This window comes from Tamandua tetradactyla, chromosome 8 (assembly GCF_023851605.1).
Source record: "Tamandua tetradactyla isolate mTamTet1 chromosome 8, mTamTet1.pri, whole genome shotgun sequence".
NCBI lineage: Eukaryota > Metazoa > Chordata > Mammalia > Pilosa > Myrmecophagidae > Tamandua > Tamandua tetradactyla.
The window spans coordinates 20,405,881-20,430,217 of record NC_135334.1 but is presented as its reverse complement, the minus strand read 5'-3'; the positions used below and the strand labels follow the sequence as shown (position 1 = coordinate 20,430,217).

Below are 24,337 nucleotides of genomic sequence, written 5' to 3'. Positions count from 1 at the left end.
TAGAAGGCAAAAAGGCTGCAGTGCAGAGGGAAGTTTTTAACTATTTTTGCATCAAGATCTCAGAAAGGACAGGGGCCCTGGAAAATCAAAGTGAAAATGGATATAAAGGAAGGAGCGATCCTGACCATCCCTGCAGCACTTTCTCTTGTACGAGAAGGGTAGGACTCAGAGACCCCCGGGGACACTTAGACCCAAAGAATTTTTAAAATGTGACCAAAGCACACAGCCTACTAGAGGAGGAGGCAGAAAGTTGCATCTTCCTGCCTTCATCCTGTTCTCAGCTGTAGTACACAGCAGGGCTGCCAGATTCTTGGGGCTGGTGGGAGAGATCGTGATGGGGGTACTTTTGCTTTTGGGAGTGAGAGTGGATCACCAGTGTCCTGGATTTCTGAAATTTCTCCCTGGTGGCCTGGGATCCAACATTTACCTGAATTGGCTCAGCCTTTTACCAGGAGAGAGCTTTAATAGGGAGAGGTAATAGGGCTCTGGAGAGGTGGGAAGGACTGAGGAAAATGGGAGAAAACTCAAAAGGGAAAGATGCACAGGGGCTTGCACAATTGGGGGAGGGGAACCATGTCCTGAGAGGTGACCGCTTACCAAGTTCTCCCAACTGACCGGTGTCAAAGTAGGGCTGGATCCCGCTACTCCCACCCTGTCCTCCAACCTGGGACAATAAAAAAAGTCAGAGGAAGAGGTGAGATCTACTTTTGCAGAAGGCTTTTAGAAATTCGCTGTGTCAAGGAAACCAAAAGGCCAAACAAAACCCCTAAAAAACCAAGCCCAATTATTTCATCCACGTGGCACAAGAAAAAGCCGCACACACAAAAAATGTAGAGGGGCGGGGGTGGGGGGGCAGAGTCACCCGTCCCGCCCCTGCTAGGAGGAAGGGATTTGCCCGTAGAGCAAACTCCTGACCCAGCCCCGGTCGCGGATCGGGCGCGGCAGAGAGAACTGGATTGGGAAAGCACTTTTCCCACAAAGCGGCTTCGCGGCGGTCCGCTCTCCCCGCCCGGGCCCGCCCGCCGCCGCCCGAGTCGGGCAGCCACAGCGGGCCCTTTAAGGGCGGAGAGGTGCGCTGTCTCTTTAAGGCAGGTCCTGGTGGTTTCTGTTTTCTGAAGGAAGTGACGGGGGGTGGGATTGAATGAAAAGTGCAAAACAGAGTGTCGGAGCGCAGGAGTCGGGGGCCGCGGGAGCCGCCGAGCTGGGCCGGAGGGCGGGCCGGCCCGGGAGCGCCGTGTCCCACTCGGAGACGCCGGGGCGCGCGGCGGAGCACAGCCCACGTGCGTCTGTTCCGCGTCGCGGGTGACCCAGCGGCGGAGCAACCCGGGGGAGCCGCACTCGGCGCCCCGAACTAGCCACCAACTTCGGGCGAAGTTTGGCAGCACCTCGCCCCGCCCCCACGCGGCGCGCCGGGGCCGCGGAGGGCGGCGGCGGCCCCCCGGGGATGCGCCCTCCCGGCCGCACTGGGATCCCCACCGCGCCCCCGGCGCTGCTGCTGCTGCCGCTGCTAGTGCCGCTGCTGGGGGCGCCGCGCGGAGTGGGCGCGGGCGCGAGTGCGCCCGCAGAGCTGCGGGTCCGCGTGCGGCTGCCCGAAGGCCAGGTGACCGAGGAGAGCCTGCAGGCGGACAGCGAGGCCGACAGCATCAGCCTCGAGCTGCACAAGCCCGACGGCACCCTCATCTCCTTCACCGCGGACTTCAAAAAGGTGAGGCACCCTCACTTTATCGCCCCGGGTCCCAGTCGCACCCAAGCCTGCAGACGGACAGATTGAGGCCAGAAAGGGAATGCGACTTGCCCAAGCTCCCTCCGTGCCTTTTTCTGCACCTCTTGGTCTCACTTGCTAGCGCCCAGACCCGGGTTCTTTATTCTCTGCATCAATCTCTTCTGCCGCCCTCTCCTCCTCCCTTCCCCAGCCTTTTATCTCCTTGCTGGGGGTGCCCAAGCCCCCTTTACACCCGGACTCAGCTCCTTTCCCCATTTCCTCCTCCAGTGCTTCCAGAACCCTCCAGGGGCTGATGCGCTTTCAAAAGAGTTAACATTGATAACTCTAGGAATCAGGGGTCCTGGGCTGCCACCGTGTTGCTGTGTGACCTTGGGCAAGTCCCTTTCCTCCCGTCTCTGTCTAGGGCAATGAGATGGCTTCCTGGCCTGCCAGCCCCGACATCCTGGAGTCTATGACCCACCTCTCCTTTGTTTCACTTTCCTGGGCTGAGAAAGGGGGGAAGTTCCTGGGCAGAGCTGACTGTCGCTGGTTCCCTCTCAAGCTGAGAAGCTGCCTCTCCTCTTTGATCTGGAAGGCTGGGAAGCTTATAGCAGCAGGACCTGGGAGAGGCCTCAGGTGAGGTTCCCCTCTCTTTGGGGAACTACACAATTACATACACCTACCCTTCTCCCCCTATGTTTTGGCCCAGATTGCAGGGAGGAGACAGAGACCAAGCTCTGCTTAGGTGTGTGTAGTTTGTGGAATGAACCAGAAGGTAGGCGTGACCCTAAGGGTAAGGGGAGAGAGGAGTTGGGGGGGGGGGGTTCAGGAAGTGAGCTGGGAAGGGTGGTTGGTGAGTGACTAACTGACCCAGCAGCAAGACTACTGAGGAAAGAGGGTGGGTGAGGTTTAGATATTCAGAGGGAGTCTCCTGATCCCCACGCCCCCACCCCCACCCACCTAGCCCCTCTCCTGATAAAATTAGGCCCTGGGGGTGGGTGGGTGGGTGTTGGGAGATGAACCAGATGAGACAGCCAGCTGAGAGGAGAGTTTGGCAATCAGCTAGGGACCCAGTGATGTTGTCATAGATAGCATGGGTGAGGGGAGATCCAGTGGACAGAGGGGTAGGGAGTGGGGCTTGGCAGTGGAGGTAGGGGGAAGGTGTCATAGTTGGGAAGGCTTTGCGCTTCTTTCTTTCTCCGCAAGCCCATGCTCGGTTTTCAGATTCGGGTAGGGCAGATTAGTTTATATTGAGGGAGAGGGAGCTTACAGGGCCAGCACAGCCCCTGCTTATACCTGAACTTCCGGGGACTTTTGTCAAGTCTCAGTGTTCCTTGGAAAATCCAAATGTGTGGCCAAATCCCTCAGGAGACAGGGATCTAATCTTCCCCTCTAGCCTTTCACCCAAGCCCTTTGTCCTTGAGAGTGACTCTGAGCCAGGTGGCCAGTCTCCCACTCACCATTCTCCTAAGGCCCCACTGGAACCCTGGGAAGGGGGTTCCCAGCCTTAGGCACTCCAGGCCAGGGGAGCCCGGACACCAGGGGAAGAGGCAACTGGTAGGGCTGAGCTTTTATAGCCTCCAGCTGCAGCAAGTTTTTTATTGCTCTGCCCTAAAGGAAGGGGAGAGCCCAGGCAGGGTTGGATAGGGTACTGGGACTGGCACTGAGGGTGTGGTGGGGGATTGGTTGCCCAGTCAGGGAATCCATTTGGATCTGATCACAAGAGCCCCATTTGCATTCCCTCGGTGGCACAAACCTCTACCCTGGTTTCCCAAGTCTGCTTTTCAGGTTAGCCTCTGACCCAGAAGCTGGCATTTCACACCCGCCCCTGGCATCTCCAATTTCATCAGCAGGGAAAGGAATTGGGGAGTGGAAGGCACAGAAACGGAACCAGCTCTCCAAGGTGCCCTCCAATTCCAGGTTTCTCCTTTACCCTGGTGCTTGGTGGAGTTGGGGGAAGTTATGGGGGACCAGGTGGTGGCAGGTGGGGGGACATAGGTTTTACCACCCCCTCCCACACAACCCACTGCCTATATTGCCCAAAGCTGCTTCGATGCTCAAATCCTCTTCATTGCCGGCTCAGTTCTCAGGGCTTCAAGCCTCATTGTCTTTGGCCGATTTCCACAAGAAGATCTATCTAGAAGTTATGATTTTTCCTGTAGGAAAAAGGCTCAAAGTTGTGTTTGGTTTCATATATGAAACTCATATGGGGCAGATTGGGAAAAAAGTCCCTGGTCCACCTGGGAGTAGTGGTATTAGCCATTTCTCACCTTTGGGAGAGACAGTCCAGACCCTGAATCAGACAGACCTGGTTTGCTGCTTGTTCTTGTCTAACCCCGGGCAAGCTATTTCATCTCGCCAAGCCTTCATTTCTTCATCCGTAAAATGGGCATGATAATAGTACCAATTCCATGGTTATTATGAGAGCGAAACAGGGCACAGCTTGTGAAAGTACTTACTATGTGGCAAATACTCAAGAAATACAAGCTATCAGCTTTTTATTATTGTGGCTCACAGAGCATTTCAGCAACTATCTTCCCTGCCAAGCTTGGGCTGAAAGAGGCTGAATGTTGGACCGAAAGCCACACAAAGTGAGCACTGAGCCTGGGGGAGCCTTGAGTCTCTCCTTGAAGCCCCAGAACTGCTGGCCAGCACATCAGAGGGAGGAGCAGTCACCCTTTTCCTGACATCTACCCAAGGCAGCAGTGAATTTCCTTGTGCTGGAAGGGGCGCAGCCCTCTGCCCGGCTGAGCTCACCCCCCAGCCGGCCCCCTCTCGGCCGCCTCCCAGCCTCTGCCTCTTTGCAGTGCCACCCTAGGATGCATAGCCTGGAGCCCAGGCAAGGATTACAGACTCTGGGAGTTAGCTTCGACCCGTTTATCAAGGGGTCATCAGGCATTACTGGAATCCCTGGCCAAAGGTTGAGAATCAGGCCGATCGAGCAGTGGCTCTAACAGAAATGGCCTAGCTCAGTGGTTGCCAAACTTTCTGCCTGTTCAAATTGCCTGAGGAGCTTTGAAAAATCCCAGCTCCTGGGCTGCGTGCCATTCTAATTAAACCAGAAGGTCCAAGGGTGGGAGCCAGGCATCGGTATTTTTTAAAGATTCACTGGGGATTACAGTGTGCAACAAAGTTTGGGAACCACTGGCATAGCAGCTTCAGGGAAAAGGAGGGCTCCTAGGGGGAGAGCCAGTATAGACTGTTAAATGCAGAAAGGGCCCAAACTTAGTCACATACTTAAAACTTGTCATTCTCCCCACAGTAACCCAAACATGCTTCAAGCAGCGTATATACTTTAAGCCTAATTCTATATGCCCTTAGTGCAAGAACTAAGTTCATAATATACACTCAATAGGCAATAGCCTTCTTTATAATTCAGATACTTTACATGTAATTATTACCATATATACGTAACTGTTGGGCATATCTAGTCACAGGCATGTCACTATCCCTTGCAGAAACCTCTTACCTGGATTTTCTTCTGACAAGTGTCTTAATGTCCCTGACCAAACTCACTTTCCCCTCTGTCCCCCAGCCTGAGTGCCTGGGAGAAGATATGTCATGTTACTGGCTGCCTGGGATGGTGCTGACTGGACAGGGATGGGGAGGGGAGGGCGGGACGATATAAGAAGAGTCACCTGTGAGTACATTGGATTGGTAGGCAGATTGGGAAGGTGGAAGAAGGAGACATGGACTCCAAAAGTATGGAGGGAGGGGATGGTAGGACGGCCTGCCTTGGAGGGAGTAGCCAAGAAGAGAGGAGTATACTGCGTGTGGGTGAAGACCAGGGTGACTGAGCCCTGCCCTGGGCACCAGTGGTTGAGTGGCATCCTGAGGAAGGAACATTCCAAGGAAGGAACAGAGGAGGAATCTGGGTTCCCAGCCTGTGGTAAGTGAGGACCTAGGAAGCAGCTGATATGTAGTCAGTGAACATGTGGAATGTGCAAATGGCCACATTGCTGCCTGCAGCTGTTTTTTCCAAAGGGATATCATGTAGCTTGATGTCATCAGCAGAAGCTTCCAGGGCCCCATCTCCCCCTTTCCTGTCTATGCTGGGTCCCCTCCAATTTGGCACAGAGGCATTTGATGGATGGACCGTCTTCTGGGTGCAGAAGGCATCCAAGTACTTTCAGGAGAGGCTGTGGACTTTTTGGAGTCCAGATCATTTCTGCAGAGGAGTTTGGGAGATGACACTGGGAGGAATGGTCAGGCATGTGTCTGGGAGCCCGGTCTGTGTCTGAGGAATCCCTCCATGCTGTAGGGCAGATCAGCCCCAGAACCACCACCTCCGCAGAGGTTCTCTGGAGCCTGGCAAGCATCCCCCCCTCCCCTCTGACCCATGCCACATCCAGATGGGGTCCTATCCAAGGATCCCAGGTGGGGCAGTGAAGAGTGCCACCTGGGAACAAATGAGGAGAAAGAAGAGGGGGGGAGGGCTTCTTCCCTCCCAGGCCTCCCCAGGGGAAGGCACCAGAGAGGTGATGGAGGTGGGGACACTCAGGACAGGCTCCTGTTCCACAAGAAGAGATGGCAGGCTGCATGCAGATCTGGATGTCATTTGTTGAGCAAATCACTCACTGCTAGATGCTTTCACACCCAGGAGTTCATTTGCTCCTCTCTGGGACTTCATGAGGCAGATACTACCTCCATTTTGCAGAGGTGCAAACTGAGGCACAGAGCTGTGAAGTCACTTGGTCTGGGACAAGCAGCTAGTGATGTGGGTTTAGGACCCAGAAATTGCCCCAGTCTATCCTGACAGCTTGTGTCACCATGGCATGTGGGTGGGCTCCTTCCTGCAGGCTAAGGGCCCCTGATTAGGGGCGAGGGAGGGTAAGAAAGAGGCTGGGAAAACCCTTGCCCGGGAAATCCTTCTCCGGGCAGACTGGGGCTGGCTGGGGAAGAAGATCCTTCCCCCCAAAACCTGTTATAGGGTGGATTTTAAATATTGATAGTGTGGCAGCTTCATGCCTAAGACTCTTTCTCCCCACTCCCCATAGCCCCAGAGAGATCCCACAGATACTAAGGAGCAGTCACTGTGCATTTCCTCTGCTCCGTACTAGCTGTGTGACTTGATGAGTCACCCACACTCTCTGAGCCCCGGGCTCCCCGCCTTTATGGTGGGAACAATACAATCCTTGCAGGCTTGTCATGAGAAGTGAAGAAGAGGGCCTTTGCACAGCAGAGGACCTGGTGCCCAGGTAGGGCTCAATGCATGCTTGTTCCTCCTTGCTACACCCACCCCACCCCCAGCTGGAGGCCAACATGGTCATATGAGAAGGGAAAAGCTGGTGTGAGCCCCTCTGTTGCCAGGCCTCCTTCCTCACTGCTCAACGTATGATTCCAGCATCCTTTTCTGCCCTAGGACGGAAGCATCATTAGGAGCTTCCATTCTTTAAGTTGGCAAGTGTTGGAGTGGCTGCCACTGGAGATTCAGACAAAGGATAGGGAGCAAGAGAGGTGTCAGGTTGGGAATCTGGGTGAGAGGGACGCACAGAGTCCCATCTTAGGAGCCCTGAGTCAGCAGGACAGTGGGGTGCAGGGAATCCACATAAAGCCCCACATTGTTCCCCAGACCAGTCAGGACAGTGGTGACCTTTGGAATTTGGCTGACAGAGCAGGAGGGGCTCTGGGGGAGGTCCGAGGGCACTGCTCCCGGCCCATGGTTGTAACAAGCAGCCTCTGTCCAGGACCTAGCCCCGAGGGGGTACAGGCATCATGTAATGGGGCGCTGAAGTTCCTGGGCACTGTCATAGGGATGGGCTTGGCCTGGCTTTGGCTGAATCCGTCCATCCCCACTCCTGCTAGAGGAGATATGGCAGAGCAGCCACGGTGCTTCTGTGTGTGGCATGGGGCAAGCCAGCAGCACAGGGTTAGGACAGCATTGATTTCTGACAGGTTCTCTGGGCTGACCCCACCCCCTCCCCAGCCCAATGAAGCAGCCCCTTCTCTTGCCATGAAGCAGCCCCAGCCAGCAGAGAAATAAATATTTAGATTGGCGCAGTCTGAGCCTCTGCATCGCGTGCTTTGGTGTGATGGGAAGGAGACCAAAATGGCAGAGCAAACTCTCAGGGGAGAGTGCCGGCTGTCCAGGAGCAAGGGGGAGGGAGGCAAGCCGCTTCAGGAGGGCCCAAGAGATACCCTGGCCGGGGTGTACGTGCCTGTGGTGGTCAGGGAGCAGGACATTGAGGGAACAGGGTGGGGGGACAGCTCGCTATCTCACCGCCCTTAGTTTGCATGTGTGTATGGTAAAATATATGTAATATAAAATTTGCCATTTTAGCCATTTTTAAGTGTACAGCCGAGTGGCATTAATTATAGCAGTGTAGTACAATCGTCACCACTTTCTAGTTCCACAGCTTTTCCCTCAGTCACCCCAAACCAAAACACCACGCCCAATCAGCAGCAGCTCTCCTGACCACCTTCGTTTTTTGTTTTTCTTTCTTTAATGCAATTTTTTTGCGATATATTCACACATAGTGCAGTCCATCAAAGTATACAATCAAAGGCTCGGTGTGTCATCACACAAGTTTTGGATTCTCCCGGGGTAAAGGGCTGGGCGGGCAGCGGGGTGTCAGAGAGGAGGGGGCCTTTGGGGGGGGCTGAGGGGGGGCGTGGAGGGCGTGGCGGGGAAGCCCAGGGGCCATCCCGGGGAGGGCTGCGGGGAGCGGGGGAGCCGTGGGGGGGGCGGGGGGGAGCGGGGGAGCGGGGTGGGGGGGGCGGCGGGGAGCAGGGGAGCCCGAGGGGGCAGCGAGGCGGAGAGGAGACGCCCTCGCCAGGAGCTGAGGGAACCTACAGGAGAGGATGTGTGGGAGACTCTTGGCGTGTGTGAGAAGCTACCCACGAGGGGTGCGTGTGACGTCACGGGGCGCAGGTGACGTCACAGGGAGGAGAGGATTAGATGGTGAGAAGGTGTGTGTGAGATGCTGCGTACAGGACGTGGGGGCGTTTCCCTGGGGGAGAGAGTGTGGGAAACTGAGGAAACGTGTGTGACGTAAAGAGAGGCTGTGAGAGCGTGTCTGAGATCCCGCGTGGGACTGAGGAAAGGGGGGAGGCGCGGGGAGACCGCGAGGACGTGTGTGGTGGCACGAGGGCGGCGCCGTGCGCGGGTGCGCCTGGGGACCGAGAGTGGGCGTTGGTGCGACCAGAGACGCTGGTGGGAGACTGGGAGCGACGGTGTGTGCAGATTACAGATGTGCGGGGCAAGGCAGGGATAAGTGTGCACGTCACGTAGGGGTCGACTTGGCTGCCGGTAACGCAGAACCCCAAAAAGAACAGCCGCTTGAGTTAAAAAAGAGAAGTGTCGCCCTCTTTCCAGGCTTTTCTGTGGTTGGGGAGCCACAGTCCAGGGCCGAGGTGACAGGGTTGCTGTCCTCAGGGATCCCGGCTCTTCTGTAGCATTGTGTCTGTCACCTCCTCAGCCTGTGGCTTCCACCTCAGGGTCCAGCCTGGCGGCTCAAACCCCGGCTGTGTCCTGCCTGCAGGAAGGAGGACGGGTGGAGAAAACCCAAGGCCCTTCTGTTCAAGGACAGTGTTCACAGTTTAGTCACATGGGCACCGTTAGTGGCCCGAGAGGCTGGGAAATATCTTTATTCCAGGTGGCCACATAGCCTAGAGATCTGAGTTTCTGTTGCTAAGGAAGAGGATAAAATGAATATCTGGGGCCCCTGGCATTTTCTTTTACAGCCTGTGTGAGTTTGAGGGGGGGATGGGCAGTGGAGGGCAGCATAAAGGGCCTGGCACAGGATGCCCACTGTCGGAAGGCTTTCCCCAGGGCAGCTCTTGACTCTCTCTCAGCATGCCCTTCTGGAACCCCAGCACTGCTGGCCCAGAGCTGTCTTCACTCTGTGAGATACAGTCGATCTCTTAAAAGCAGCATGACAGGAAGTGGGTGCAGAGACAGATAGAATATCTGCACGAGGGCTGAGCTCGGGAGAACATTGAGCTCTGATCCTGGCTCTACAGCTGTGTAACTTGTGAAGGCCACTTCCCCTGCCAGACCTTCACTGGGCCGTGAGTTAGATGATTCCCTAAAGTTTCCAAAACTGCAGTTGCGGGACTACTGACTTGTAGGAGCCCAGTTACCAGCAAACCCAAGGAGAAAGAGCCAGCTTCTTTTTGGAGGCCCTAGAGCATTCGTTCTTCCACCCAACCAATAACTTTGGACCTCCAGCTTGGTTCCTGCCACTGGAGATACTGTAGAAAAAAGGTAGAGTCACTCTGCCCCTCTGAGCCTCCAGGGGCAGATCATGGAAGCCCAGGATGACTTGTTGCCTGGGTAGATGATGTCGTGTGAGGACAGAGACCCTCTACCTAGACATTTGGGTCAAATCCACGCTGACCCAGGCACAACTTCAAGTTGAATCTGATCTCAGCTCTGAACCATAGAACTCCTCAGGTCATGCCCATACTCAAAACCTACCAAAGACTTCCAGTGATCCACACAAGATTAAGCTCCGTCTCTGGCCTGGGCTCTCAGATCCTGAATAGCCTGTGTCCTACCCCTGTTACCAGCCTCCTCGTCAACCCCTTGCTACTTACCCTTCCTCCCCACTTCCCCTTTCATCTTGGATACATTCCCATCGCTTTGCTTAGAACCTTTCTGTGCTTTTGTGTGTTCACTGCTCCCTTAGTTTCTTCATTTGCAGACATTCATTGAGAACCTGCTGTGTTCCAGGGGATGGGAATACTGCAAATAAGATACTACCCCAGCCTCAAAGAATTTAGTGTCTGGAAGGAGAGACAAGTGGAGGGATCATTGTGAGCACAGTGGGATGTGTGCTATGGAGGGCGGAACAGGCAGCCTCTGGGAGCTGGGAACGCGACTCTGCTGGAAGATTGGTGAGGGTTAGCTGGGAAAACTGGCCAGAGGAGCTAATGCATTTGAACTGAGTACTGAAGGAGGCTGAGAGCTCAGGCCAGGGCATCCTGAGCTGAGAAATTATCAGCTTACGGAAAGGCATTCTAGGAACTGTAGGCTCTTCGGTCCCAATATAGGGTGTCCAGGGAGTGCAAGGGGATCTGTCAGCAGGGACCTGGGATGCTGGCCCCTGAGTTTACACTTTATAGTGAGGGAAAAGGGAGTCTTTGAAGGGTATGAGGCTGATCAGGGGCAGTAGCTTAGAGGAATGGATTGTTCAGGGCATTATGAAACACTCACACTGTGCTGTCTTCTGTAAATGCCTCTTCTCTTTGCTGGAAAGCCCCTCACCCTTTAACTGACCAGGACCAGCTGAGTTGTCCTTCACTCTGGGAAATCTTCTCCCCCACCCACCCTGGCTCCATCCTTATGGGGACAGCAAGTGTTCCTTCACCCGTTCTTGGCCTCAGAGCACTTAACATAAACCCCCATGCTAGGCCTTCTCGAGAGCTCCAATGCTGGTTGTTGGATGTCAGCTTTCCCACTGAGCTCTGTGAAAACGGGGCCTTTGTCTTAGTCTCTGCCACTCATTGCCCAGTCTGGTGCTTAGGTAGTGCCAACTAGTGCCCTCCCACTGGTTCCCTGATTCCCTGCAAGCTCCAGTCGAGTCCCTTGACCTCCTGTGCCTCAGAAGCATCTGCGGAAGAATGGTCCATTCCTCCTGCCTGCCCAGGTCTGGAGCTGGCCAAGGAGCCCAGGCCTGAGCACTTTGGAAGGTTAGAAAAATCCAACATGGGGCCAGGGCTCACAGCCACAATAGAGGAACTTAGAGAGCTTAACCCACTGTGTTTTAAGACCTTTTACTTATTGATCCCTCACAATAATCCCTCCAGGTAGGTACTGTGGTTTTACTCATTTTACAGATATGAGAACTGAGGTACAGAGAGCTTCAGTGACTTCCCCAAGGTAATGTGATTCGTAAAAGTGAAGCCAGGATTTGAGGAGGTAACTGACTTCAGGCTAGCCTAGAACCTAACCACTCCTACCCCTGATTAAAAGTCCAGACAAAGGTCTTTAGCATTCACTATCTCCATGGCCCACGTAACACACCCTCTGCCTGGCCCAGTTTTTTTTTTTATATTTTTATTGATAAATCTTTATACACATATAGTCCATACATGGTGTACAGTCGATCCTGGCCCAGATTTTTTTTGTAACTTTTTTTATTGTATAATATGACATATATACAAAGCAAAGAAAGAAAAAAGCAAAGTTTTCAAAACACTGTTCAACATGTAGCTACAGGACAGATCCTAGAGTTTGTCATGGGCTACAATACCATCATCTCAGATTTTTCCTTCTAGCTACTCTAGAATAAGGAGGCTAAAAGGAATAAATATTCTTTTATCATCACAATCAACTTTTTTTTCTTTTTTGTGAAAACTAGCATATATACAAAACAATAAATTTCTAAACATAGAATGACAATTATTTGGAGAACAGATTTCAGAGTTTGGTATGGGTTATAATTTCACAATTTTAGGTTTTTACGTCTAGCTGCTCTAAGATACTGGAGATTAAAAGAGGTATCAATTTAATGATTCAGCATTCATATTCATTTCTTAAACCCTACCTTCTCTGAATAGCTCTACCATCACCTTTGATCTTTCTATCCCACTGTTTAGTGGTATTAGAACTATGGTCATTCTGACTTTTTCATGTTGGAAGGGGCTGTCAGTAATATGGGGTAGGGAGATAGAACTATCTAATGTTCTGGAGAGGCTGGGCCCTCTAGGTTTCAAGACTTATCTGGTCCAGTGCTGGCCTAGATTTTGACACTGGCTGCTGTGCTCTCCAGTTGTTCTTTGTGGCTTGCTCAGTGGAGCTGAGGTTCCTGGGAGCTCATGGGAGAAGGGTCCTGATGGAAACCTCCCATCTTGGACATCCCAGCCGGAAGATCCAACCTCCTGCCCCCTGGCATGGCCCAACCCAGAACCTCCAGGCTTTTCCCTGCATATACCACCTGCCTTGGACTTTCAGCCTTATCTGGGTGAATCAGCCCAGGGGGTCCCCTGGGGAAGAGCAGGGCTGGGAGTCCGGCTTCCATCTGGCCAGATGTTCCCTGAGATGGGGCACGGGAGCTTCTGTCCGGGACGTCAGCAATGAGTCCGAGGGTCAGAAACAGAAGGTCGGAGGGACACCAATTGGCTGTTATCAGATACTGAGATCCAAAAGCGAGAGCTGCCCTCTCCCTCCTATGGTCAGCATAGAAGATGATTTTCTGGAAAAACAAGATAAAGAAGACTTGAGAATTCAGTGTTCAGGAAGGCTCAGATGGGAAGTTCTGCCCCCCACCCCAGAACCATCTCCTCTTTTCCTCATCCTCTTGGTGAAGTCTCTATGGGAATCAGACACCGTTGTGTGTTGGTCGTGCAGAGAGGTGAGCAGGAGCTGTCTGCCACACTCTCTTGGGCAGATCCACTGAGGGCTTGGAGGCCAAGGTGAGGCAGGACTGGAAGGAGAAGCCAAGTTCTAGCCCTGCCTCTGCCACTCACTAGCTGTGTGTTAGAGCACCCAGCCTCTCTGGGCCTGAGCTTCACTTTCTGCAGCTGGACAACATCAAGGAAATGGTCAAGATGATCTAGCGAGGCAGTGTAACAGCATGGTCAGGAGATCCTGGGTGTTGGAGTCAGGTTAAGATTCTGGCTTAGTCCCATGACCTTGAGCAAGTTGCCCAGTCCAAATGCTGTGATAATAATAGTTCCTACCCCCTGGGCTGCAAGGATTTTTTAATCAGATAACACATCCTTTTTGGCTCGTACCAACAATGACCTCTCCCTGCCAGTTATAAACATCAATAAATCTGTTTCCTATAAAATAAACAAGTACAGAGGGAATCTCAATGAGAACTTCTCATTCCCTCTCTTCATCCCCAGTCAGTTTCCCATTTTAGTGGCATTTTGTCATTGTCATTGGTATTGTGATTTAATATAGAAGCAAGGGAAAAAAAACTCAAACTGATTTCTTGCACCTAGCCTGGTCTAAAAGTTCAAATACCTTTTTTCTGCTAATGCTGGGTACATGACATTACCATGCCAGGTGACCAGTCATGCCTGCAGTGCCGGAGGGGGTGCTGGGGATATGGCAAGCGGGGGTCTTATTAGTGGGGTGAGAGTGACAAGACCAGGGCGGTGGATTTGGACGCCTGTGACATCCGCCTGACTCAAGCCGCAGCAGGGGAAGTCTGGTCTCAGGTCTCATCTGGCAGGAACTGAGCCCCAAGTGGAATACGCAGCCAGCATGCCAGCCTCCAGGCTCCTGTCAGGAGACCTGGGTGAAGGGATGAGCAGATGGCCCCATCTGGCGTGACTAGGAGATTCCAGCACCTTCCCTAAGAATGGATTTCCTGTGGAGGGGAAGCTGGGATTAGCCCGAGCTCAGATTCACCTTCCTCACAAGGTCCTCTCTGGGATCACGAGGACCTTCATGGAACCTTTCTCACCAGCTGGGCCTCAGTCTCCCCTTCTGCAGTATTGGTGGAAAACCTCCCCGTACTTCTCTCAGGAGATTATTTACATGAAAAGGAAGAGGTACAAACTTTCTTGTCATCAGTGCTGCGCAAATTCAGGGGGATTTATGGGATGGCAAGCATTCATTTTTTTTTGTCAAATCACCTGCAGCATTTCTGATCACCTATAATAGTTACAGTCATAGCTAGCACTTATTGAGCACCTGCTGTGTGCAGGCATTCCCCCAGGCCCTCTACAACTGACTCATTGAGGCGGCATACAACTATCCCATTTAAGAAGTGCAGCTTAGGAAATTAGGGAAATATGTCTGGGGCATCAGTGAATTAATTCTCTGTGGAGGCAGGGTGGAGCCACAGGCCCCTCACTGCAAGTAGAAGGAATCTCCGAGGGGAAGGGTCAGGTCCACGGGTACCGTGGCTGCATACAGTAAGCCCTCAGTGACCGGGCCCCTCTTAGTGGCAGAGGCCAGGACACATGTATTGGAAGATGAGTAACTACACACGGCTGTGTACTCGTACATACCAGCGCAGGGCCGTAGGGCTCCTCGCAGGCAGGGAAAGGTCTTGATTCATTAGGACCGCTTTTGACTGGGACCTTCTAACTCTAGCCTCCTAACCTGGAGCAGGGTTGGCGAAGGCACAGAGAGGGTGAGACAGTGGGGGGCATGTCCAGCAGGGAGAGGCTATGGCAAGCAGCACAGGTTGGCTGGAGTGTGGAGTTCCAGCAGATAGGAAGGGAGCCCCGTCCCACCCTTTACCCCCTTCGCCCTTCTCCCTCTGTCTGTCTCCAGCTGCTCCATTCAGGTGATGAGTCAGAAACAGGAAGGAGCCCTTGGCCTGCTGGCGATGCCATTAGTAAGCCCAAGGGAGAAAGGGGAAGTGGGAACAAAAGGGGAAAGGTGAGCCATCCCAGCTGCCTCTGCCCTTAACCCCATCCAGCCCCACTACCTGATGTGGGGAGAGGGTGGCGGGCAGCCTGGCTGATCAGAATCACTGGGGACATTTTGAGGAACACCAATTTCCAGGTCTTGACCCAGACCTACTGAAGGGTATCAGAGAGAAAATCTAGATAATCTGTGCTTATAAAAAGTGCAGGTCCTCCCCACAGATGCCCTGGTTCTCTGGTTGTGGGGGGCCCTGACCCACCCTGAGCAGGCCGACGCAGAGGGGCACTTCAGCCATGAATGAGCCAGGTGCAGAAAGTAGGGACTCTGAAATGGTTCCGATTTGAAATGATTGTGGTTCACTGTGTGAATTTTCCAGGAGGCTTTGGAACATTTGGGGTGTGTTCTTTGAAGTCATGGGTTTAAATGGAAAAAGAGAACAGTTCTTAGACCAGCAGGAGGGAAGTGTTCACTGCAGGGGAGGGTGCAGGATAGTAGGGAGACCCCACCCTCTCCAGCTGGTCCCCTATCCCTTTCCCATCCTTGTCAGGATGTGAAGATCTTCCGGGCCCTGATCCTGGGGGAGCTGGAGAAGGGGCAGAGTCAGTTCCAGGCCCTCTGCTTTGTCACCCGGCTGCAGCACAATGAAATCATCCCCAGCGAGGCCATGGCCAAGCTCCGGCAGGTAAGTGCCCACCGCAGTCTTCCCTGAGCCAACTTCTGCCCCTGAAGCCCCCATCTCTGCACCCAGACCCAACCCTGAAGCAGCCTGGCCCCAAGCTGGGACCTCTCCAGCCCCAGCTTCTCGCCCAGGCTCTCAGCCTTGGGCTGTTCCTGGGCCCACTGACTCTGACCCTCTCTCTGGCACCCACCCTCTGATTTTGTCCCGGGCCAAACCTGACCCTCTAATTCCAAATCCTAAATTTAGGCTGAACGTTCAACCCCCACACTCCTCCACCCCCCTGGCCTCAGCCCCTCCCTATAGATGATGCTTCTTAGGAGCTGGCTTCAGAGCCATCCCACCACTCACTACCCAGGAGACACTGGACAAGTTACCTCACCTTTCAAAGCCTCTGTTTTCTTATAGAGAATGTGGGTTGTGGTGAGCATTAAATGAGATGATGCCGGTAGAGTGCTCAGCTTAGCGTTCAACACTCTCAAACCTCAAACCTGATCCTAAACCAGGAGCCCGTTGCTGGACTTGCCTCTCCCCAGGCTCTTTCAAGTTCCCCAAACTCTCAGCAAGTCTGCCCCTCCGCTTCCTTCTGCCTGTCCCTCCCATTGAGTCTTCATTCCCCTGTCCTCCAGAGGCCATATAGGCAGTACCCCGGGATGGCTTGGCTGGCCTGCTCACCTCCAACTCCACCTCCCAGCAACACCTCAGAATCCAACAACAGCCTAGGGGCCGGTGGATAGGGACAACAGTCCATCCCAGAGAGAAGCTGAATAGGCTTGCCTGCACCTTGGCAGCGGTTTCTCTGCCAGTTTGGGCCGGGGTGGGGAGCTGGGTGCTCTTTGAGCACACCTTGCAGGTGGCGCCAAGGTTCCAGCCTGGCCTCGCCTGACTGGTGAGCAGGGGAGGAGCGGCAGAGAGCCTTCTGAGACTGGGTGGGAGCAGCTCCTCTCCCCACAGAAAAACCCCCGGGCTGTGCGGCAGGCCGAGGAGGTACGGCCCCCGGAGCAGCTGCACATGGACATGGCTGTCAACTTCAGCCAGGGAGGCCTCCTGAGCCCCCATCTCCGCAACGTGTGTGCCGAGGCCGTGGATGCCATCTACACCCGCCAGGAGGACGTCCGGTTCTGGCTGGAGCAAGGTCAGCTGGTGCTGGGCACTGGCACTCCCAAACCAGGCCTGTGTATTCTGTGCCCAGGGAGCCAGGAGGGAGGAGAGAGCACAAGGCAACACAGGGGGTGTCTTTTCCATTGGTTCAAGAAACATTTATTGAGCACCTATGAGATGTACCAACACAGAAATTGGAGATGTATAGACCCACTTCCTGTCCTCAAGGACCTGCCTAGAGGATAGATATTCATAAAGTTAAATATGGTACAGTGCAGTGATGAGATGGCAGTACGTGGGAGGGACCTCTAGAACAGTTGGGATTGGTCAGGGAAGGCTTCCTGGAGGAAGTGATCCCACATAAGGTTCTTAAGTAATGATAGGAATCAGCCAGATGAAAGGGACTCTTTCCTGGTGAGGACACACAGAACCTCAGCTCTGCTGGGCCTGTGGGGGCCTGGGGGCATTCCCAGGCAGCTCCATCCTCATCCCTGCCCTTAATGTGGACACGAGATGGGACCTTCTGTCATGGGAGGGGCCACAGGCATCCAGGTCCAGCTCGGGCGCAGAGGCCTCCATCCCTACCCGCTCACCTCCACTGCCACCTCTTAGATAATCAGCTCATCTCCCCACCTTCACCTGAAACCCGGTGCCAGCATCTCTCTCCCAAGATCCTAGAGACTTTCTGCCCTAGGTAGCTTCAGAGTTGGCCCATCTCCTGGCACCCTTCCCAGGACTTTCCTCAGGTCCTCTCTGTAGAGGGGACAAGATGATGTCAGCACTCTATCTCCAGGCCCCTGCTCCTTTTGCCAGCCACTGAAGGACTGGAGAAACGCCTGCCTCTCCCACGATAGGGCTGGATTTAGAAATGCCCAAATAGAGCAGTGGTCATCCCACCACCCACCACACCCCTGCCCTCCCCAGAGACTGTACCCCAAGACTAAAGTGCAAGCCTGATACTGTCCCAGTTGTCATATCTTTCTAGGGCCACTGAGTCAACCCCCCTGCACTCACTCTCCCTGTCTCCACCTCTCCATCGGTAAAACGGATGTTAAACCTTAGCTCCTAAGGGGATGGGAAGAGATACTGTGTGGGGGGTCCCTGGCAGACAGTGAGGGCTCCATGGAAGGGTGATTCTCTGTCTTCCCCACCAGCCCAGATCTCTCTTTCCTGTGAGTTCCCGTGCTTGACTGAAGAGGCCACGCAGGGACTGGCAGCTACCTCAGGCCAGGAGAAGCCCCCCTCACTGCCTCTCTCCCCGACCTTTGTCTCTCTCCCCCAGGTGTGGACAGCTCGGTGTTTGAGGCTCTGCCCACGGCCTCTGAACCGATGGAGTTGCCACGCTGTGGGCAGGTGGCGGACCGGGGAAAACCCTGTGCTTGCCGCTACGGCCTGAGCCTGGCCTGGTACCCCTGCATGCTCAAGTACTGCCACAGCCGCGACCGGCCCGCGCCCTACAAGTGTGGCATCCGCAGCTGCCAGAAGAGCTACAGCTTCCACTTCTACGTGCCCCAGAGGCAGCTGTGCCTCTGGGATGAGGACCCGTAGCCAACGGGTGGGGGCTGGGCCCAAGCTGGCTGCTCTAGTTGGGCTCACCGCTCCTCCCCCAGCACTAGAGGGGGGGTGGTAACCCCCAAATGAGGCCTTATTCCCTTCCCTCTCCACTGCCCTAATCCGGGAGCCTCTGGCCCCGTCACTCATGACTGTGAAAAAGGGGTGTGGCATGGCAGGGGTTAAATATGAAGGCAGCCCCCCACCCCCCAATCACACCCCTGTGCCTTCCTTGGGGGCAGGGAGGGAGAAGTGTTCCCCAAACTGGCACCACCCCCTTCTTCATCTCCCCTGAAGTGTTCACTTCCAACCAATCAAAATGTGATGGCCTATGCTTCTTCTATTTAACTCGTTCATGGTTTAGACCCTAATGGGAGTCTGTGCCTGATGTACCCACCTCCCCATGCAAAGGGCCCCACCCCAGCCCCCTAAAAAACCTCAGAAGGAGCAGCACCTTCCTACTCCCCAAAAATGAGAAGCTCATCACCCCAAATATAAGGCTGTTGGGGACAGATGACACAGCCCCCCCACCCCTACCCCTTCCAGATGACAAAGCCTCCTTCTCGTTGCTGGCCTCCGAGGCCACCTAGGAGTGGGGTGGAGATCTACCACCACCCAGACAGAACACGTGCCTTTCTCCAAGACCTGGACTCTGCGACTGAGCAGGCACCAGCTCTTGCCCCCTTTAAACAGAAATATTTTTGTAGGGTTCCAGAACAGGAGCATGAAGTACGAGGAAAACTTGAATTCCAGATTTTTAATGCAAAGTATTTATCATTTGTACCAGAAATAAACGTTTTTACTTGACTTCTCTAGACCCGAGTTCTTGAGAGCTTTAGACCAATACTGCCACCTGGTGTCAGAAGATGTGTACTGTTGTAAACCATCTGAGATAGATGTGACAGCTTCTAAAGCTCCTGCTGTGTGCTTGGCCATTAAAGGGGAGGGGTGTTAGTAGGGAAGGATAGGCCAAGACTTCTGCACTCAAGAAAACGAGACATGCATACGTGAAACTCCAGCAAGCTACTCATTAATGAGCAGCATGTACTTAAGAGATTAAGATTAAGTCTGGACTCAGACTTCCAGGGTTCACATCTTGGGCCTGCCATTTACTTGCTGTGCAGTCTTTGGTCAAGTTACTGTACCTCTCTGTGCCTCGGCTTCCTTAGCTACAAAATGAGCTTAATTGTGAGAGCTAAGTGGCATCATATGTGTCAATGCTAGCACCTCCTGAGTGCTCAGTGCTAGCTATTTTTATTAATATTGCTACTAGTAGTGAAAAGAACAGACATTTCCTCATTTATAAACCTGAGGCAACTAAATCAGACATCTTGTAGGCCTCATCACTTCAAAAAAATCGTCCAGTGTAAAGAGGCTGTGATAACAAAGTGCTGGCAGGGTGCTGGGCATGCTCCTAGAAGGAGCTGTTCAGGCTGCATTGGGTGGTGAAGGTTCCCAGGAAAGAATGGCACCCAGGCTGAAGCTGATGAATGATAAGAATTTGGTAAGGTGGTGGGGACTGCCTGAGCAGAGGGCAGATGCCGGAGTGTTTCAGGGGTTGGGAAAGTCCCGTGGATACCACAGGGGACTCAACTCTTTGGGAGGGAGGAAGCAGGGACAGTCAGATCCTTCCTCAAAGGGGGCTTGCAGGGAGGGTCCCTTACTCTGTCCCCCAACACTGCTAGAGCAGGTTCCTGCCGCCCCTTGGAACCTGGGCAGGCTGACGACTGTGGTGGGGGCCCGGTTCACTAGCGCATGGTCAAGTTATGGGATTGGTGGGGAGACACCCTTTTCTGGTGGGCCCCCATCTTTCCCAACCTGTGTGTGAGGACCAGCTGCAACTGTCTGTGGGGTAAGGGAAAGATTTCACTCCTCGGAAGTTTCCCTCCTTCCTCTCCCACCCGCTCCCGGACCTCAGCCCTGAGCCCAAACCGCTGCTCTGCCCAGGGGATGGGGTCCTTGGGGAAGGCCATCCCAAGGTGCCTTTACTTGTGCCCCTCCTGCTGGGAGTGTATGGGTCCCCAAACCCATATACCTTCCCTACCAGGTTCAAATAACCAAAATGAATCCTTTTTGGAAAGTAATGTTTTCAAAACTTGGAGTGTTTTTCTGATCTGCCTTGGGAGTAACTAGCACCTGAAGCCTGCAGTCGGGGGCTCCTGGACCCATTGCAGAACCCCGGCTCGGCCTCTTCTTGGTCTTGGGAGATGAAGTTGAGAAGATGTGCTGAGACTTCAGGCTAATGCCACACTGGGCCTCATTGATGCCTCACCATGGCCACATTTCAGGGGCTGAGTAAAACCCACCATTCCAAACAACCCTCCCCAACCTTCCCCATCCCCCTTTGTCACCAGGTCTAAAATCCCACCCTTACAGCCACTTCTCTGAAGAGACTCTCTTAATTTTAATGTGCATCAGAGTCACTTGGGAGCTTGTTAAAATAGATGGAGGAGCCAGCGACCTGAGAAACACTAAGATAAGCTTTGCGCTTCCCAGGAGTCCTTTGTGGACATGTGGAAGCACCTGGAAGAGGTAACATAGTTATAATCAGTACTCATTTTTCTGTGATACTTTAGGGTTTACAAAGTGCCTTCTTGTAAATTAGCTCCTTGGCTCCTTGGAGTGATTCTGTGACATTTTATAGATGTGGCTCACTGATAAAATATGTGATTTGCCCAAGGTCAGACAGCTAGTTAAAACAGAGCTGGGATTCAGCTCTGATCTTATCCCAGGCACACCTATTCACTGATGGGTTGGTCGACTTGGCTAGCCAGAATCTCAGAAGACACGGTGCACCCGGGGAGGGGGCACAGGCATGGAAGGAACAAGCATGGAGTGTGGGATGCTGGCTGAGGCCAGCCCCTATTATAATCACTGAGTACACAGGGTAGGGGGTGCCGAAGCTTCCAGGAGCCAGGGATGGCTGGAGAGTGCCAGGTCTTGCCAAAGAGGCCAGAAGCTCCTGATTGGTCCCCTCTACCAAGGTAAGCAAGGTGTCCTCCGGCAGGTGACCAGAGCCCAGACCTCACGGGTGTCCTCTCAAGCCAGAGAGCATCAGAAGGTGCCAGGGCCCACTGGCAGCCTCACCCCAGCCTGGGTTGGGCCTTACCTATGGGATTTCTGGGGGGTTCTTCAGACTCCTCTCCCTGAGTCTTGTTGACCAAGAGAAGTCTCTGGGATAGGGAATCTGTGGGGGCTCACATTTGGGAGAAGTCTGCCCAAGGGTCTTCATGGGACCAGAGTATGGCAGCCAGAGTGAAGAAGGAGTCTGCCAAGAAGCGGAGCAAAGGTCACTGTCAGAACCAATGCATGCTCTGAGGAAGGTGGCCACTGGCCTTGCCCCACTCTGTGTGATGAGGGAGTGACCCCCCCTTTTTTGATGCCTAGTTCCTGCATCCACTAAGAGAGGGGCCAACATGGATATGCCAGTGCTTCAATGCTGCCTTGAATTCTACTGTAGATTATTTGCCCGTATGGCTACTGCTGGACAGTTGAATGTTTACTGTGACTTGTTCTTACAAGCCAGGCTGTAGAGGCTGTAGTTGAAATGGCCAAAATGGGGAACAGGACAGGTACATGCATTTTAGCAGAAACTGTCAAATTGCCCTTCCGATGGCGGTTGTTCCAATTTACACTCTCTCCAGCAGCATATGAGAGTTCCCATTTCCCCATGTTCCTGCCGTCACTTGTTTGACATTTCAATGGGTGAGAAACATGAGCGCATTCTAGAGTTTACTCTCTAGTGTCAACTGGCGACTGTAGCCAAGTAACAGCTGTGCTGATTGTGCCCTGTTTGCCCCCCAGCCCAGCCCATTCACTCTCCACCTCCTCAATCCTGCTCTGTGCCCCACAAAGCCAGCCCTCTGCACCAGCTTTGCCAGAGCTCCTGGTCTTCTGGCTTCAGCCAATAAGAAGCACCAGCCAAAGCAATAGGCTGGGCCTCCAATCTTGGGGGTTGTTCATATGAAACTTAATTCTGCAAAGGATAGGCTAAGCCTACTTAAAATTAGGCCTAAGAGTCACCCCCAAGAGAACCTCTTTTGTTGCTCAGATGTGGCCTCTCTCTCCAGCCAACATAACAAGCAAACTCACCACCCTCCCCCTCTCTACGTGGGACATGACTCCCAGGGGTGTGGACCTTCCTGGCTACATGGAACAGAAATCCTAGAATGAGCTGGTATTCAGCATCAAGGGACTGAGAAAATCTTCTCGACCAAAAGGGGGAAGAGCGAAATGAGACAAAATAGTGTCAGTGGCTGAGAGATTCCAAACAGACCTGAGAGATTATCCTGGAGATTATTCTTACACATTAAATAGATATCACCTTGTTAGTCAAGATGTAATGGAGAGGCTGGAGGGAGCTGCCTGAAAATGTGGAGCTGTGCTCCAGTGGCCATGTTTCTTGAAGATAATTGTATGATGATATAGCTGTTGCAGTGTTACTGTGTGGTTGTGAGAGCCTTGTGTCTGATGCTCCTTTTGTCTACCTATCGACGGACAAGTAAAACATATGGATTAAAAATAAATAAATAATAGGGGGAACAAATGTTAAAATAAATTTAGTAGATTGAAATGCTGGTGATCAGTGAAGGGGAGGGGTAAGGGGTATGGTATGTATGAATTTTTTTCTGTTTTCTTTTTGTTGCTTTTTCTGAATTGATGCAGATGTTCTAAGAAATGATCATGCTGATGAATATACAACTATGTGATGATAGTGCGAGTTATTGGTTATATAACAAGAACGGAATGATCATATGATAAGAATGTTTGTGTTTGTATGTGGTTATATATCATAAATAAAAAATAAATAAATTTAAAAAAAGAAGGGGAGGGGTAAGGGGTATGGTATGTATGAATTTTTTCTGTTGTCTTTTTATTTCTTTTTCTGAACTGATGCAAATGTTCTAAGAAATGATCATGATGATGAATATGCAACTATGTGATGATATTGTGAATTACTGATTATATATGTAGAAAGGAATGATCATATATTAAGAATGTTTGTGTTTCTTTGTTGTCATTTTTTTTTAATTAAAAAAAGAAAAATAAGCACCAGCAAATCTGAGGGTGGGACCAGAGAATTCCAGTTATATAGTCTCTGCTCCTTGCTGCTTCCATGCCCCGCCGCTGGCAGGGGTTTTACTGCTCCGAGGCTCCAGACCCACTGGGCTTTGGGTATCTCTTCCCCTCGCCCTTTCAATCCTAGGGGTGGGATGACTTCCCAGTGCCACTGCTCTCTGGATGCTGGTTCCCTGCTCCTGGATGCTTACAGCTCTGTGAGGAAGCGACACCTCCAGAAGGACATCTGAGTTGATTCTGATTTCCTGCAGAGACCCTGTCTGATCCAAGAAAGGTCTCTGCTGGGGTGGGTGTCATGTAGCCCAGAGGACTGGACAGTTAAAGGGAGGAAAGGAAACGCACAGTGGAAGGTACATGTTCATGTAACAGGGACTCAGGGCATGACTCCTCCCCACAGGGAGCTCCAGGTGAGCAAGGGAGAGGAGGTGGGTAATGAGCAACCTTAGGAGCCAGTGGAGCTGGACTGCGGGCCCTGCCTTTCCTGGGTGGTGTCCCCATTCCCTGAGGTGACCATCTCACCAGCTCAGCCCTGGCTCCAGCCCCTGCCCCTGCCTCCGAAGTAGGAAGAGGCAGATACTGGCACTCTCAGTCTTCCCTTCCTCTCCTGCACCACAGAAAGCAGAAGTCTTGAGAGGGGAACCGCCTTGACTTCTGCCGCCAAATCTCCACCCGACCTGCACCCCCACCTACCTTCGGGGTGCGCTTTTGCAGTAATGGCACAAGTGTCTCTTCTCCTTCCGCCCCAGGCCTTTGAACCCCACCCCGTCCTTGGGGACGTGCCTCTCAGGAGAAATTGTCTTTTCTCTTCCTCTCCCACCGCTCTCTTTCCTGCCTCCATCCCATCAGCCCTGAATTTTTTTAAACCTTTCCCTTCTTAAAAATAAAATTACGAACACCTCCTCAAACTCAAGTCTCTCTCCACCTCTGCCCTATTTCTCCCTGCCCCTTCTCGGTC

At 53.0% G+C, this 24,337-nt stretch overlaps 1 protein-coding gene across 2 annotated transcripts; it reads left to right on the top strand.

The window, feature by feature from the left end:
• The first annotated feature begins 1,444 nt into the window (after positions 1 to 1,444).
• Positions 1,445 to 19,110, top strand: OAF (out at first homolog). 2 transcript variants are annotated; one of them, XM_077112655.1, is made up of 4 exons: positions 1,445 to 1,705; positions 15,523 to 15,657; positions 16,606 to 16,786; positions 18,035 to 19,110. In XM_077112655.1, exons 1-4 carry the CDS (start codon positions 1,445 to 1,447, stop codon positions 18,298 to 18,300), a joined length of 843 nt encoding a protein of 280 aa, XP_076968770.1. In that variant the 3' UTR covers positions 18,301 to 19,110. The 2 variants fall into 2 exon arrangements, with proteins under 2 accessions (XP_076968770.1, XP_076968771.1); XM_077112656.1 differs by lacking the exon at positions 1,445 to 1,705 and adding an exon at positions 8,474 to 8,611.
• The last annotated feature ends 5,227 nt before the right edge of the window (positions 19,111 to 24,337 follow it).

What these genes read in the sequence shown, in the direction of transcription:
- OAF (XM_077112655.1), top strand. Translation starts at nt 1,445, where the DNA reads ATGCGCCCTCCCGGCCGCACTGGGATCCCCACCGCGCCCCCGGCGCTG. An exon ending in TCACCGCGGACTTCAAAAAG is followed by an intron (nt 1,706 to 15,522) that starts GTGAGGCACCCT and finishes CATCCTTGTCAG; the next exon opens with GATGTGAAGATCTTCCGGGC. An exon ending in CCGGTTCTGGCTGGAGCAAG is followed by an intron (nt 16,787 to 18,034) that starts GTCAGCTGGTGC and finishes TCTCTCCCCCAG; the next exon opens with GTGTGGACAGCTCGGTGTTT.